This window comes from Balaenoptera borealis (assembly GCF_965194805.1).
Source record: "Balaenoptera borealis genome assembly, chromosome: 4".
In the NCBI taxonomy this organism is placed as follows: domain Eukaryota; kingdom Metazoa; phylum Chordata; class Mammalia; order Artiodactyla; family Balaenopteridae; genus Balaenoptera; species Balaenoptera borealis.
This window is the reverse complement of record NC_138861.1, coordinates 84284776-84301373: the sequence shown is the minus strand read 5'-3', so window position 1 is coordinate 84301373 and position 16598 is coordinate 84284776. Positions and strand designations below refer to the sequence as shown.

General features: G+C 36.9%; 1 protein-coding gene across 8 annotated transcripts in view; it reads left to right on the top strand.

Annotated features, from left to right (window-relative positions):
* Positions 1-329: 329 nt before the first annotated feature.
* TMEM33 (transmembrane protein 33) overlaps positions 330-16598 on the top strand; it is a 38154-nt gene continuing 21885 nt past the window's right edge. For 7 of the 8 annotated variants that reach the window (XR_014244112.1, XR_014244113.1, XM_082390771.1 and 4 more), the window contains exons 1-6: positions 334-715; positions 4146-4240; positions 4768-4955; positions 8213-8280; positions 9242-9375; positions 13904-13987. Coding sequence is in view for 6 of the 8 variants with exons in the window: in XM_082390771.1 (XP_082246897.1) it covers positions 671-715; positions 4146-4240; positions 4768-4955; positions 8213-8280; positions 9242-9375; positions 13904-13987 (614 nt within the window). In the remaining 2 variants the exon portion in view is untranslated. Of the gene's footprint in view, positions 716-4145; positions 4241-4767; positions 4956-8212; positions 8281-9241; positions 9376-13903; positions 13988-16598 lie in introns of all 8 variants that reach the window. The other variant, XM_082390770.1, reaches the window with a different exon arrangement.

The window sequence follows — 16598 nt, the reverse complement described above, 5'->3', positions numbered from 1 at the left end:
CCTGTCACACAGCAGGCCTCAGGAAGTGCCTGCTGAAATAACTGATGTTAGAAGTAGCACCACAGGGCCTCGTGAGCCCCTGGAACAAAACAGCAAAGAAGACATTTCTGAGGCTTCTATATCAGGGAGTAGAGAGCCTTTGTGGTTTTCCATGGGCAGGGAAGACCATCTTTGAGCTGTGACGATGAGACAAAAGCTGCTTGGCCAGCCCCGCTTCTTAGCTTACAGAGCAACGGGCGTGCACGACACGGGAAGCCGAAGCCAGAAAAACGACACTTCCCGTCATGCCTCAGGGCACCGCTGCGGGTTTCCCCTCTGCGTCACCGCCTCTTCCCCACGGAAGTGAGGGGAGCACTTCCGGGTTCGGCAATAAGCTGGAGCCGGCGGCCTTAGCTCGGCCCTTTGGGCCTTCTTCCGAAGCTCCGCCTTCGCTCCGCTCTTTCTAGAAACCCAGCTTTGCTCTTGGTGGTGTCGGACAGGTATTTCCCGGCCGCTGCGGGTACCCGCGGGACAGTCCGCTGCACTGAAGCGGCGAGTCCTTTGCTCTGTGGAGGCTCGGAAACTCCCGCCGGGAGCAGGAAAGCCAGTTCCCGGTGTCGCGGCCCCGGCGCTGACCTTCCTTCGCTCTTTTCCCTTTCCGATTGCAGCGTCCCAGACGCGTGAGATCCCCATGGCGGATACGGCCCCGAACGGCCCCCAAGGGGCGGGCGCAGTGGTAAGTGAGCGGGCAGGGCCGTGTGGCTTGATTTGCAAGTTAGGAAGGAGCAGGAAGTGTTGGGAGTCGGGTCCGAGGCGTTCCAGAGGCTCCTTGCTCTCAGGACTGGGATTACTGGTACGGGTGGGGGTGGGGAGAGGGCCGACCGTGAGCGAAGACGTTAGAGGGAGCTACAGGTTTCTGTTTCTGAAGCGACAACAGGCCGGCCTGGAGCAGGTGGCCCTCACCTGCATGCCCGCCTGTATGCCGCGGAGATTAGGCCTTCTTGCTTCTTCCCACCCCTCGGTCCCTGTCCTGTGTCCTAAGGTTGAAGATGCCACCTGAGATCGAGGCGTGACACACGCCTTGTTCCGCACACGCGTGTTGGCCCAGAACCGTTCTGCCCGTTTTTAAGCCGAAAGAGGGGAGCGGTCGTTTTCTTTTCCTTTCGTCGTTTTACGAAGAGAAATGTTATTATGCTTTTGTAACTTTTTTGTTTTTAAGATGCAGATCTGCTGCTTACTAGTTTCTTGTACCAGAAGCATAATTGTCCTCTGCTTTTAAACACTAAGTATGTGAACTGAGCCGAGTGACGTTTTTCTTTTCAAACATTTGCAACGTCTCTTTATATGCACACTTTCTTTTTTTTTTCCCTGAATTTTGCTGAACCATTTGAGAGTTGCTTACATCATGATCATTAACCCATGAGTACTTCAGTATTCTTCTACATGACCACAGTGCAGTTATCACAGCAATTTTTGCAGTTAAATTTGGGAAATTTAACGTTGATAATGTTATCAACCTAATACACAATTTATATTCCGATTTCCTCAGTTGTCCTTTAGAGCTGCTTCCTCCTTATCCAGACTCAATCAGAAAGTGTGCATTGCGTTTCCTGGCCTTTGGTCCCTTTTAGTCTGGAACAGTTCCCTTGTCCTTCTCCCATTTTTGTCTTTGGAGAGTCGAGACCTGTTGTTTTGCAGAACGCTTCTCAAATTGGAGTTGTCTGATTCCCTCCCCCACTCCCCCTACAGATGACTAGATTCAGGTTAAACATTTTGGTAGGAATATTAAATAAGTGATATTCCGTTCTTTTCAGGGCATTATATATATCAGGAAACATTTTATGTTGATTTATCTCATCATTGGAGATAAGTTTGATCATTTGGTGAAGGTGGTGTCCACCAGATTCTCTATTGTAAAGATAACTTGTTTCCCTTTGTAAATAAAAAGTGTTCTATGTCATGATACTTTAAGATTGTGTGAATAATTTTTCACCTCAATAGTTTTTTCACCCAAAGATGCATTATATTTTTTGCCTGAATTATTTGTAGCATAGTCAGTTCACTTTTTTTTTTTTTAAATAAATTTATTTATTTATTTTTAGCTGTGTTGGGTCTTCGTTTCTGTGCGAGGGCTTTCTCTAGTTGCGGCGAGCGGGGGCCACTCTTCATCGCGGTGCGCGGGCCTCTCACTATCGCGGCCTCTCTTGTTGCGGAGCACAGGCTCCAGACGCACAGGCTCAGCAGTTGTGGCTCACGGGCCTAGTTGCTCCGTGGCATGTGGGATCTTCCCAGACCAGGGCTCGAACCCGTGTCCCCTGCATTGGCAGGCAGATTCTCAACCACTGCGCCATCAGGGAAGCCTAGTTCACTCTTAAAATGTAAACCAATACGCTTTTTTAAACCTTTTTTTACTTGTGTAGTAAAATGCACATGCATAAAAGTGTACAAGATGAAATGCACAGTTCAGTGATTTATCACCAAATGAACATCGTAAACAAATAGGTTTTAAAGAAATGTTCTAAAATTAAATTTCAAACTATCATGTAGAGTCTGAATATTTGTAGAGAAACTGAGCACCGTAAGCTGGATTCATGCTTCCGCTTGACTTACTGGTGATCATTTCAATTTAGAAAAGTAACAGTAGTAGAATTGGGTAGAATGAAGTGGAGGCATATGTCTGAAATTACCTGCATGCTGTTAGAAAGCATGCAATAAAATTAAAAGCATCCTTGAATTTCAAAAGATACTTGCATTTTTCCCCAAAGCTTTTTTTATATCTTCTTTCAAATGATAAGTTAGATTGCTTTGAGCAGTGTTTTAGACTCCAGGATAAGACCTATTAGTGAGATTTGAAATCCTTTTTATGGAAACACTGTTTATAAAACATTAAATAGAATACAAAATACCAAAATTTATCACACATAGTAAAGATAAATATTGTTTTTGTGAGGTTTTTGTTTATTTTATATACTCACATGTGTCTGTATTGGGTCTTGACGTAAAAATTGTTTGTGTAGGTTCTATCAAAAAATATAAAAGCCACTTTAGAATTTGAATACACAATACAGTTTGAATGAGAAAACCGATTTTAAGTTATTGCACTCGTGATAATGGACACATCTGTTGGCAAAATGAAGTAAAAGAAAAGATAGAATGAGGAAAAAGTGGAGAAGAAAGTGATATATGGAAGTTTAATCCAGGGAAATCCACAGAAACCAGGCTAAGACTTGTCAGGGAGCTTCAAGAGGATGAAGAAAGTCATCAAATCGGAGGTGTGAATAATGGCACAATGTCAGGTGCCATTAACACCTGACAGCCATATTTTGAGCCCCTACAGTATGCCAGGCCTTTGTGTGTACGTTGGCAAATCATCCTGAGGCTAAGTGACTATTACCATGGTTTTACATTTCTCCTTTGTAAGGTTGATTTAGTCCAAACTGGCTTTGTGTGATGCCTTTTTACTCAGACCTGAGACTTGCCTGTTTGAATTTGAGATTTTTTTCTAAGAATAGGCATTATGGTTCTCTTGAGAGCAATTAGTTCTTATTTAATGTTCTTTTAAAGTAGGTGAAGCCAGTATTACAAGTGTTGAAGGAATACCGACAATTGTAGTTAAACTTTTCTTGCCTAATTAGTCTTTTTTTTTTAAATGTCAACTGGTATTTTTCTATTTAAGTACTTCCTATGCTTTCCATATCAAAACTATAAGGAGGGGACTTCCCTGGTGGCGCAGTGGTTAAGAATCCGCCTGCCAGTGCAGGAGACACAAGTTCAAGCCCTGGTCCGTGAAGATCCCACATGCTGCGGAGCAACTAAGCCTGTGCACCACAGCTACTGAGCCTGTGCTCTAGACCCCGCGAGCCACAACTACTGAGCCCAAGTGCCACAACTACTGACGCCCGCGCGCCTAGAGCCCATGCTTTGCAGCAAAGAAGCCACCGCAAACAAACTTATTAAAAAAAAAAAAAACTATAGGGAGTTTGGCTTTGTTACTGAACATAGACATGAAACAGTTGCCCTAAGAGTCTACACTTAATGATCTTAAAAAAACAATTGCTACAGGGGCATTGAGACATTTTGAATAGGAAGAAAACTACATAATATTCATCCTTAAAAACATAATTTGCAAGCTTAATTTACTACAGTATTTTTCTTTTTACATTCAGCAATTCTTGATGGCCAATAAACTGGACACGGCAATGTGGCTTTCTCGCTTGTTCACAGTTTACTGCTCTGCTTTGTTTGTTCTGCCTCTTCTTGGGTATGTATTATACATGTTTCTGCCTTTGGTATTCACTTGTTCACTTTTTCTGGAATACCTTTTAGGTGTCACACTTGTTAAACTGCAAGGGGTTCAGGGACAAATAAAACACAGGTCTCATCCTTAAGGCACTAATATTCTAGTAATACCAACTGGAGGTATATTTTATATCATGTGTTTTGTGAAAAGTAACATCACATTGAAAATTGAGAGAAAATGGTTGTGGGGATGAGATAAGTTCATGTTTTGTTGCATTTTTGATTGTTAAAAGGAAGAATGACTGCTTTATAAAATTCAGTTGTGTATTGTACATCAACTATGCTTCAATAGAAATAAATAAATAAAAATTCAGTTGGGTATATATATAAAGTGATGCTTCTAAAAAGGTATAGTAGGGTCAAGCAATTTTTTTTTTCTATTGACAAGTAATAGATTTAGGTATTGTGCAATTATGATGCAATTCACAAAGGAGGAAGAGACAAGGTAGTTGTTTACCTCATGATAACCTCTCTCCTGGTAATTTGCAGGTTGCATGAAGCAGCAAGCTTTTACCAACGTGCTTTGCTGGCAAATGCTCTGACTAGTGCTCTGAGGCTGCACCAAAGATTACCACACTTCCAGTTAAGCAGAGCATTCCTGGCCCAGGCTTTGTTAGAGGACAGCTGCCACTACCTGTTGTATTCACTCATCTTTGTCAATTCCTACCCTGTTACAAGTATCCTTTTGTACCTTTTTGACAGTGAAATTGCCTACTGAGTGTATAGGAGATCTCTTCTTATTATTTTTTGCTGCAGGAAGAATTCAGCAATGAGGGTGTTCCATGAAGCCTGGGTTGGTTGGTTTGTTGGCGCTTCATTTGCATGAAGATACATTAAGTGTAAGAATTTCTCACTCTGAAATGTGAAGTCCAAATTTTGAAGAGCTGATTGGGAATTTTAAACTTTGTATCTTTGATCTTGCCTCTTGTAAGCGTCTTTATTAACAATGGATATTTTAAAATTCAGATTCAAAGCACAAGCCTATGGAGGACTTATTTTAATATATGTTTCCTTCATTTAATTCACACATTCTTTGGGAAAATGCCCAGATGCCTTGCCTTAAGAAAAGAGAAATCCTCAGCTCTTTCTTTCAACTCCCAGTGAGCTAGAAACAAATGGAAATTAATCAAGAAATAACTTACTTAAGCTGAGAATGGGATAATTAATCAATAAAATAAATAGAAATTAGTATTTGCTACGGATAGAGTAGAATATAAGGACACATGGATACTCTCTGGAGCCAGTGAGAATTAAATAACTCATTTGGAATTTGTATGTTTATACATTTCAAAAATATGTTGTGGAATAAAAGTAGGTATTCTTAAAAAGGAGGGGAAGGGATTCTGCAGTTTGGTGTGTTTGGGAAGCAATAGGTTAAACATTGTTGAATAGATTTCTTTACTGTAGGACCTTTGATATGGTAGTGTGCATTGTGAGACCTAAGAGTTATCAGTGTTCCCTAAACTTAATCATTTTAATCGGTTGTCCACCCCCCACCCCTGCCCCCCCCATGAATTATCCCTCAGGGAGGTATTCTGTACTTTCAGAAGTACTGTTCTTAAGTGTTCTTGAATATTTATGATACAACTGTACATAATGGAAAGCACAATAAAATATATCTCTAACACTAAATATTACCTATTTAGATAATATTTTCTATGTTCATGAAGTATCAAATTTTAAATAGATTGTTTATAAGTTTTAAGGAAAAGAGAATAGGAGGAAAGTGACATTTTTTTGAGCACCTATTTTGCCAGTATATACAGACTTGGCATACTTAATTCTTGCAACACTCTGAAAAAAATTACGGTGAGCATTATATTATTGATAAGGCTACTGAGGCTCAAAGAGTTTAAAGTAACTTGGTGGCATCACATTGGCAAGTGAGTAGTAATGTAGGTAAAACTCACTAGGTAATTGTTGTACTACAACTGTAAATGATAAGCACATTTGTTTGGCATATCATCGGGTTGACCTGCTTTTGTCAGCCACATTCATTGAGGTCCTTTATAATCACCAATATTAAAATTCTTGCTTTTCTGAGATATAATGGGAAATGATATAGAGGTTCATATTTCTGCCCTTACTAGCTTAAAATTTCTTTGAAAAGAAAAACAAATGATAGAAGCTTTGTTTTCTAGATAATTAATGTAGAGCAAATTGAATACATCAATACTGACCTCTGGGACAGTTTTATTGAGTGAATCCTGAGACGGTGCCAAATGACTCATGACAGTGAAGACAACCTCTCTGCCTTTTCTATCCAATTAGTTATTTGCTAGGCCATCTCTAGGGAATGTTGGAGATTAAGGATTTAATGTTCTTTAAATTCTTACAGGGAGGGGAGGGGGGAGTATGCAGTGGGAATAACATAAACTATTAATTGGCAAGAAATACTAATCTGATTGCTAAAGTAGTTGGGTATTACGTTAATAAAGGTGATCCCAAAGTCATGTTCTGATCTTTGCTCTTAGAAAGGTGTTGTATTGTCCTTTTTCTATTGTACACTTTTCACCCCTTGTGTTTTCTAAATAGTTTAAACGTAACAGTGAATGCTAAGGTTATGAATCTCTTATCAAGGATTTGTGAACTATAGAATGTTAGAGGTGTAAGACTCATTAGAAATCCCTAGGTTTGATCGCTGCAAATTTATATGACAGAAGATGGAACTTGGCCTTGGGAAATGAAGTCAGTGTCAGAGCCAAGAGTGAAACCCAGATATCTTGACTCTGAATTAAGGATTCTGTTAAAAGTGTAAAACTGTATGTGTGTGTGTGTGTGTGTATATGATCTCTACTCAGGAAATTGGCATTTTACTTAATTTTTATGAGTGGCACAGAAGAATTAGGATATTAATCAGAGAACATTTATATTAGAGAGTTAGGATTCTTGTAATACTTGGCTACAGGTCAGTGTTTTACTAGCCACCTGGAACTTAGGAACCTTTGGGTCTTAAATGATGAGTTATGGTTATAATGAATTTGATACTCAGGTTATGCTGTAGTGTCATTTCCCTCACACCAAGCTTTCATTTGGTGTAGAAAAATATAATGGTTTATTTCTTAGAAATTGCTACTATTTTTAGGACAAGTATTTTTGCCCTTCATAATTAACTGTCTATATCATTTCATGGAAATAACTTGGACAAGTGGGGTTTTTTTGTTATCAACCTAGCAGAAATTGTTGTAAAGTCTTTTGAGCAATTTCCATTTTTCAAAAAGCTGAATGAAAATGGTAAGTTTTATCTATGACATAAAGCCAAACAGTGAAACTCAAGTATAAGGATTCTTTGCTCATGTCTGTAATTAAACTGATGAGACTCTCAATTGATTATATACAAAACCAAATATACACTGTCTTTTTTATTTGTACAGATTGAGAACACATTAACTGTAAAAGCTTGATTGGAACAATGTCTCAAAATAATGGGGTCCTTGTAGGAAAGAAAGAATTAAAGATCTTTAGTTGAGGAAAATTTGAGAACTACTCTTTAAACCATTACTCTATACTCTTTCCTAAGCCACTGAGTTGATGAAAGCAGTACAGAAGACTATTTTGGTATTTGAAGGCTAAGTTATTCTGTCCAGGATGGCCATTGTAGGGTTAAAAGCTGTATTAACGCTTTGAGATGGCCTAGATTTCAACTTAATTTAGCCAATGTTTGCAATATTTTATCCATTAGGAATAGGTGAAAAAGCTTTTTTCACTGTTTTCTTCATAAAAAGAACTACGAGGTTTAAGAAATGAAAGTTGACTTTCTTCTTTACAGATTAAAAAAACCTTCATTTTATGAAGTGTATCAGTAGACCAGAAACCATCACTGAACTCATTTTAGCAGATGCCATTTTAGATCTGTATATTTGAACATAATACATAGCCTGTTTTGCAAAGTGCTTGATGAATTTTTAATGTTTTCCTTAATTATTTTCTTCAGTGAGTATTTTCCCAGTCTTGTTATTTTCTTTACTTCATGCTGCCACATACACGAAAAAGGTCCTCGATGTAAGTAAAACTGTCCTGGCTTTGTTTTTTGTTTTTGACTCCTGGATTTACAGATAGTTGACACAAATTTGAGTTTTAAGACATTTGGGCATTTGTCACAAAAAGGTCCTGTATTCCGTACAAACTTGCTCTAAATTCGTGATTTGGAAATTTTGGTATTTTTTACTGTTTAAGTTTCAATAAAATAGTACATTTTGTAGATAAGGGGTTGTATTTAAGTTTACCCCCCAGTTCCTGGAGTAATTTCTGAAGTTTGAAATAGATCTTTTTATTAAAAAAAAAAATCATGTCTTTTTGATTTGATAAGTTGTCAGAGATCTCTGTTCTGTCAGTAATTTTAACATACCACGTGTGTAGAGTGTACCAAATTTCTTTTACACTGATGTTCAGAACTGCTACTTTCCTAAAATTTTTTCTTATTACTGGGTTGGAACATTAAGCTTAATAACTTCAGTGTGCCAGGCAGATTGACTGCATATGCACTGAAATTTGAATTAAAATATCCAAAATTTTGCCTTGTGTTGGCCTCCTTATTTATCCCTGCAGTTCTCGGATCACAGCAGTAATTGGACTCTGTAATTTCTACCTTTAATCGACGAAGGAGTCACAGATACTTTAACTGTATTTCTGGGTAGCCAGGGTTTGTTATGGTTGGAGAGAAATAACCACTACTTTTCTTGAAATAATCTAATCTTTCTTAAGGAAGATAAAGTGTCTGTGAATGAAAAGGACTTTTATTGAAGTTGTTTCTCTATTTAACTCTACAAATATAGAAAACACAATAAAGCAGGAAAATACATTAACTTTTGTCCCTAAATAATTTGTAAATTTTTATATCATCCTTTTCAAATAATTGTCTTTTGGTTGTATTGTGTATTGGATATGCAGTTTATCTAAAGAAAGAAAATAATTGATCGAAAATGCTTTTGTTATTTCTAATGTTTGTTTTCTTATGTTTTAGGCAAAGGGTTCAAATAGTTTACCTCTGCTGAGGTCTCTCTTGGATAAATTAAGCACTAATCAACAGAATATTCTGAAATTCATTGCTTGTAATGAAATATTCTTGATGCCTGCTACAGTTTTTATGCTTTTTAGGTAAGAATAAAAATATATTTATTTTAGGAGGCTGGTGTTTAAGAGAACATAATAAATGTGTCAACTCAAATTTTATCCTGCTTACATCTGTTGAAGTACATACTGAGATTCAGAGCTTAGATGGATCTTAGCAATCATCTTTTCACATGATAGTAGAGAACCTGAGAGTATAGTAAACTCCTGTAGTTTACTATGGTAAACCTAGGCATTTGTCTTCTTTATTATTCCTTGTGATTTATCATTTAACATTTTGAAAGTTAATTTCAGAATAACTATTTTGAAAGAATCTTAGGAAGGCTAGTTTAGTCCATTCTAACATTATTGAGATGATTTGTCCCATACTAGAGAAAAATCTGAAAAATTAAGGTCTTGTATTGTTAGTTGCTTACTGCCACCTCCATATTTTGTTTGTATGTTAATTATAGAAGGAATGCATGAATAAAGAAAGCCTTCCTTTTAAAAATAGAACATCAGGATAGTATTGACCTCTCTATATTCTTGCATTTAAGTTTTAAAACCACATTTCTGCCCAGATTATTGCTTTTTCAATTTTCAGTTTCTCAAGTAATAGGACATTACAAATAAAAGCTAAAATACCATTTGACTGTGAAGCCTAGTTGCATCCTGTCCTCTCCTTCCCAGAGCTAAGGAGTTTGATACGTGTACGTGTATGTAGTTCTTTTAAAGTACTTACACAGATGGATAGAAAATATATATTATTATTTTATGGGTGCGGGGCTTTGTTTAGTTTTTTGGGGTTTTTTTTATAAATTTATTTTATTTTTGGCTGCATTGGGTCTTCATTGTTGCACGTGGGCTTTCTCTAGTTGAGGCGAGCAGGAGCTACTCTCCGTTGCGGTGTGCTGGCTTCTCATTGTGGTGGCTTCTTTTGTTGCGGAGCATGGGCTCTAGGCGTGCAGGCTTCAGTAGTTGCAGCGCACGGGCTCAGTAGTTGTGGCTCGTGGGCTCTAGAGTGCAGGCTCAGTAGTTGTGGCACACAGGCTTAGTTGCTCCGTGGCATGTGGGATCTTCCCGGACCAGGGCTCAAACCCGTGTCCCCTGCATTGGCAGGCAGATTCTTAAGCGCTGCGCCACCTGGGAAGTCCTTTTGTTTAGTTTTTATTTTACATCAAAAGCATCAATTGTCTGCATCTTGCTTTTTTCGTTCATACAGTATGTTTTCGTGACCTATTTATATGACATTCATATTTCTGGTTTGTTTCATTTAATGGCTGTATAGTGTTCCATCATATTATGCTACATTTTATTACCCATTCCCCTGTTGATGGCCATTTGTTGCCAAATTTTTACTTTTCCAAATGTTGATGCAGTAAACATTTTTTTACCTGTCTGCTTATACTTTTGTGTGAGTCTGTACTTTTGCTGAGTCTAAGCTAGATGCATTTTATATTTAATAGACCATACCAAATTGTCCTCTAATAGGTCTGTATTACCTGTTTTCCATAATCTCATTAATTTGTAACAAACTTGTTTTTGTCTATGAAATACTTCATTTTAATGTTCATTACCTTGGTTAACTAGTAAGGTTTTTATATACCTGACAGTTACTCCTTTCTTCAGCAGTCTTTCTTTAAGCTGGTAATAGAGTCTTCTAGATTTCCTCATAAATGCATCTGTACCATTCTTATAAATAATATCTTCCTCTGAAAACTCCAGGATCACCACATGTTGCTTAAGTTGTGGGGTTCCAAACTAGATAATATAATCTAAATAGGGTCCTGGAATGATACAATGGGAAGACTTCTTATTGGGTGTTTGGGAGCTAGATTCTGGTTGATTTGACCACTAACTTAGCCTTCTGGGCCTTGATTTTCTACACTTAAAAAATTAGTAGTAGTTGAAATACGTAATTGCCAAAAATCCTTCTAGTTGTAACGTACCATGAATGTTAGGTATAGAATTTGATGCAACTCTATTTGTCGATTATTCCACTCTGAAATTTTCACCCTAGAAGTTAGTTCATCTCTTTTTTGTGATCCTGATCATACACTTAAACATTTTAATTGGTAAAAGGAACCTTTTGCCCTCTTACTTTCTTGCTTATTTTTCTGTTTCTTGGGTCATCTGGTCTTGAGTCACACGAGGTTCTGTGATTTGTTTCATGTACCTGGGTGAAAGTTAAAATGTAGCTACCAAAACTAACTCTTTATGTGGAGGTAATTGGTGACTATATCTGAAACCTCCAGATTCTGGTTAATAAACAAAATAATTTGTTCTCCTTTTAGGTAAGCTTAAGAGAATTATAATGAAATGCTGAGATGCTAGGCACACTTAAACAAAAACCTCATTTTGGGGACTTCCCTGGTGGCGCAGTGGTTAAGACTCCGCCTGCCAATGCAGGGGACACAGGTTTGATCCCTGGTCTGGGAAGATCCCACGTGCCGCGGAGCAACTAAGCCCGTGCGCCACAACTACTGAGCCTGCACTCTAGAGCCCGTGAGCCACAACGAAGAGTAGCCCCCGCTTGCCGCAACTAGAGAAAGCCCATGCGCAGCAGTGAAGACCCAACACAGCCCCCCGCCCCGAAAAAAAGCCTCATTTTTGGAACTGTAGTAAATTTTTTGTTGGAGCACCAAGTTTTGACTATATTGGTATATTAAGTCAATTGTGCTACTTAATCTTTTATTTAAACACTTATATACAAGTTGATTTTAATTTTTAAGATTGTAAAGGAAATGAGAATTTACCAAAAATATTTAAATAGGGGAATCACTTTGTTATTCTAAAAAATTAAAATTAAGTAATAAAGTTTTATTCAATCCCTAATAAGAAAAACTATTAATGTTTCAAGTGTGTCACTTGACCACAACACAAACTGTAAAATTAAAAACAATTTTAAGTCATTATTCCTTAAATGCTACCTTTCATGGTAGAAGCACAGTCTGATATTAGAAGGCTTTATTAAGTTAAACTTGTAGCTGTAATGCATAAAGCTCTGTATTTAAAAGTGAACATTCTATGAATTTTCTTATACATGTAGTGTATGAGTTTATCTTACATATACACACACACATGTGCAAAGACAAGTAAAAGGATGATCGTTGTAGTTTTATTCATTAGTAGAGAGCCTGTTACCTAATAGTACATGCATAAGGTGGAATATTTGAAGCTGTGAAAAGAATGAGGTAATTTATGTGTTGTGATAGGGGATGATCTCCAAGATATAATAAGTTTAAAAGTGGTTGAGAACTGTGTAGGGTATTCCCCATTTATATTTTGGGGTGTGTGTGTTTAAAGACATGTATATTTCTTTCTGCCTCGGTTTCTTCATCTTTAAAATCAGAGTGATAATACCACTTCCCTCCTAGAGTTAAATGGTTCAGTGCATTACAAAATGAGCACTGTATGTTAGTCATTATATACACTTGTTTATGTAAATTTCTGGAAGGATGTATTAGAGACTGCTATGACTTTGAGGAAGAAACTAACTTGGCTGATGGAAAATTTGTTTTTCATTGAATATTCTTTTCTACTTACATTTTCTGTAATATGTGAATTTCTCAATTTAAAGAGTTAAAGTTTTATGTGATTTATTGGGGAAGGTGGATATAACAATTATAAGTTTGTAATCGTGTAAATTTTTATTATGACAGTAATATCACAAAGTTTAGGGAAAAAAAGGCTAAAAAAGGGACTTCCCTGGTGGTCCAGTGGTTGGGACTCCACGCTTCCACTGCAGGGGCCCAGGTTTGATCCCTGGTTGGGGAACTAAGAATCCGCAAGCCGCACAGTGTGGCCAAAAAAAAAAAAGGGGGTTGGGGGTGAGGGGTGGGACTAAAAAAATTTAACCTAAAAAACAAACCATATTTAGCATCTTAATGCATTTATTCCCCAAAAAAGTTTTAAAATATAGTTGTAGTAATATGTATAGCTTTATATTCTGCTTTCTTCACAGTTACTGTGTAGTTTTCATAGTCAAGATTTTAAGTAGTTGCATACCAAGTCCGTCAAACATATGATTTACTTAGCCCTGCTACCTAACTATCCATGTTAGTTTGTTGCTCCATTTTATCTGTAGTTATTTTAGTGAATATCTTAAGATAGTTTTTCCTAGGAAAGTATTCCAGACTTAGAATTTCATAAACATATATATGACTCTTGAGGTATTGTCATTGTTTTTTAAACCAAGAAAAATAAATAGTGTAGGCTATGTAAATTTACTAGTGACCCTGTGTGGTTTTATTAGTTTTCTTATTTGCTTATATAAAATAAATTACTTTTCATTTTAAATATCTTATAAAGTTTTAAAACATTATTATCAATTATTAGTAGTAATTGTTGAAGCATTTATTTAATATTTGCTGATTTATTTAAAAGCTTTTAAAAATTTTAAAAAAGTAATACCTACATGAATACATGAATAACTTGGATTTAGATATGATAGATATTACTGTGACCATTTGATGAATGAAGACACACATTCTCCGATTAAATTGCCTTTAAATTTTGAGAGTATACATATGAATTGATGATGTGTATTTATTGCCCTTGTATTTGTTTATTTCAGTGGTCAAGGAAGTTTGCTCCAGCCTTTTATATACTATAGATTCCTTACTCTTCGATACTCCTCTCGAAGAAATCCGTATTGTCGGTAAGCTGGTGATTAGTTTAAACCTGTTTTATTTATTAAGAGTATTGTGAAATACAGTATTTGTAACTTTTAAGAGTTGTTTAACTTTTATGTTAGAATTTAGAAGCAAGCAGTGTTTTTGTGAATTTAAGTTCTAGGCCTTAGAACTACCTAGGATTGATGAGGAGGTGGTTGTACTTCTTTTCAGACACTAAGACTAGACTTTTCTCGACCACTTCTAAAACAGTGCTAAAGCTTAAGGAGTTTTAAAATGTGTAGGACATAAGTCCCACTCTCAAGGCACTTTCCTAGTTGAAGAAACAAAAACACATGTCAGATAATAAGAAAGGAAGCAGTAGTTTAGGATATGGTATTCACGTGTCAATCTATGATGAATTGTGATGTTTATTCTACTATATCAGTACTATAGTCCACAACAGGGGAGAGATCATTGAGCCAGAAGAGAGAAGAGCCCAGGAAAGTTTCACAAAATAGAGATTTTAATTTGTTCTAGAAGGATTAAAGCCTTTGAATAGACAGAATAAGGAAAAGCATTTTAGGTGGGAAAACAGAACAAGTTCAGAGGCAAGAAGATAAAAGCAGAGTTTAAGGGGCATTGAGTAGACCTGTTTGACTATAAGGGAAATTTGAATGGTGAGTGGTTGGAGCAAAGATTTAAAAGGTATATTGGAGCCATATCATAAAACTTCTTGAGTTTCAGGGTAAGAAGGATAGCCTTGTGCAGAATTGTTTGGAGTGGAAAAATGAAGAAGCAGAGAAATATTTTAGTAAATTATCATAATATTGAGGAACAGAGGCTTAAATTAATGTACAATAAATTATGCCTTCTGATCTCAAAAATTAGAAGAAAACAAAAATGAATAGCTGTTTTTTTTTTTCTTTTTTTTAAATTTTTTTATTTATTTATTTTGGCGGGCTTTTCATCGTGGTGGCTTCTTTTGCAGAGCACGGGCTGCTCTAGGCACGCGGGCTCAGTAGTTGTGGCTCACAGGCTCTAGAGCACATGCTCAGTAGTTGTGGCGCACGGGCTTACTTGCTCTGTGGCATGTGGGATCTTCCCAGACCAGGGCTCAAATCCATGTCCCCTGCATTGGCAGGCGGATTCTTAACCACTGTGCCACCAGGGAGGTCCCTGAATAGCTGTTTTTAATAGCTTCTTAAATATGTTACTCAGATACTAATGTTAACATAGTTTTTGTTTTCACGTTTAAAATAAATTCATCATGTAATAGAATTCAGCCAGAAATTCAGTGAGTGTGTTAGCATGATCTCTTATTATATTTTCACAAGCAAAGTAAAAACTGAGTTTGAATGCTGGTCCATCATTTGCCAAGCTTATGACTTCAGGCGAGTTACTTAAATTTTAATTTCTTCACTGACAGAGAGAAAAACCTCCTTCTGGAGGTGAAATGAAGTAGTGTTTTTAAAAGTGCTTAGATTCTATTAGGTTCTTAATAAATAGTTTATTTTTCTTTTTTTATGCTTCTGATTCTCCTTTGAAGGGGTTTTTATGCTCTCACAGACAATGTCTTTTTCACAGTACTTCCTAAAATAGAGCTTATTTTCTTTAGACATAGGTTCTTAATGAGTTCTTAGTCAAAGATAAACCTTTAATTTTACTTGATTCCATGAGTTTTTCCCTTTTTCTTTCTGGTTCTTGTATTCATTTTAGACATTATATTCTGGTTCCCTACCCTGGCATCCAGTTTTCATCAGTAGATTTGTTTTTCTCTGCTTCTTTATTTCCTCTTCTTCTCTGCTTCTGTTTTCTCCACATATCCTTAAATCATATCATCACCTATAAAAATGTAGAAGTGTTCAGCGGAATAGAAAAGAAAGGATAGCAGTGCTATAAGATAACACAAATATGTGCTAATAAACATCTCGCATTAGCACACGTTTTAATCAAAACAGTGGAAAGGTAATGGAAAATATTTGGGCTTATAAATATTGATAAGCAGGATATAAAACTACATTTTCTACACTATACTTTTTTTTATTAAGGGTTATGAGACAGTCTATATAGCCAGTTTGTACCATGTTCACTTATCACGACATTTATTCTCAAGTTAGTGGTATGAGTCCTTTGTTCATATCGAGTGTAGATTGTGCAGAGCTGTGCTAATAGAGCAGCCACTAGCCACATTTGACCATTTACATTTAAATTAATTAAAATTTATAAAATTTAAAACTCAGTTCCTGAGTCAACACTAACCATATTGTTAAGCGCTCAGAAGCCATGCATGGCTGATGGCCGCTGCATGGGACAGACAGATAGACATTTTCATCACCACTGAAAGTGCTGTTGTTTATGCCGGGGATAGAACCATGAATACGAGAATGAGGCATGCCTCATCGGTAACCTGAAGGGGTTTAACTAGAGTGTTTTCAGGATGCCCTCTAACTTGATTCGTTAGCCTCATTTATTCCGAAGACAGTGATTGTGTGTTGATGATAACAAGTTTAATGTGGGATTGAAATACCTGCTTTCTAGGGACTTAGAGCTGAGTGAATTAGATAGCTACATAAGTCAGTGTGATGATGAAGGTGCTGTGACGGCACAGAGTGCCGAGGGAGACAGATGAGAGTTCACGGAGGAGGTGGTAATAGA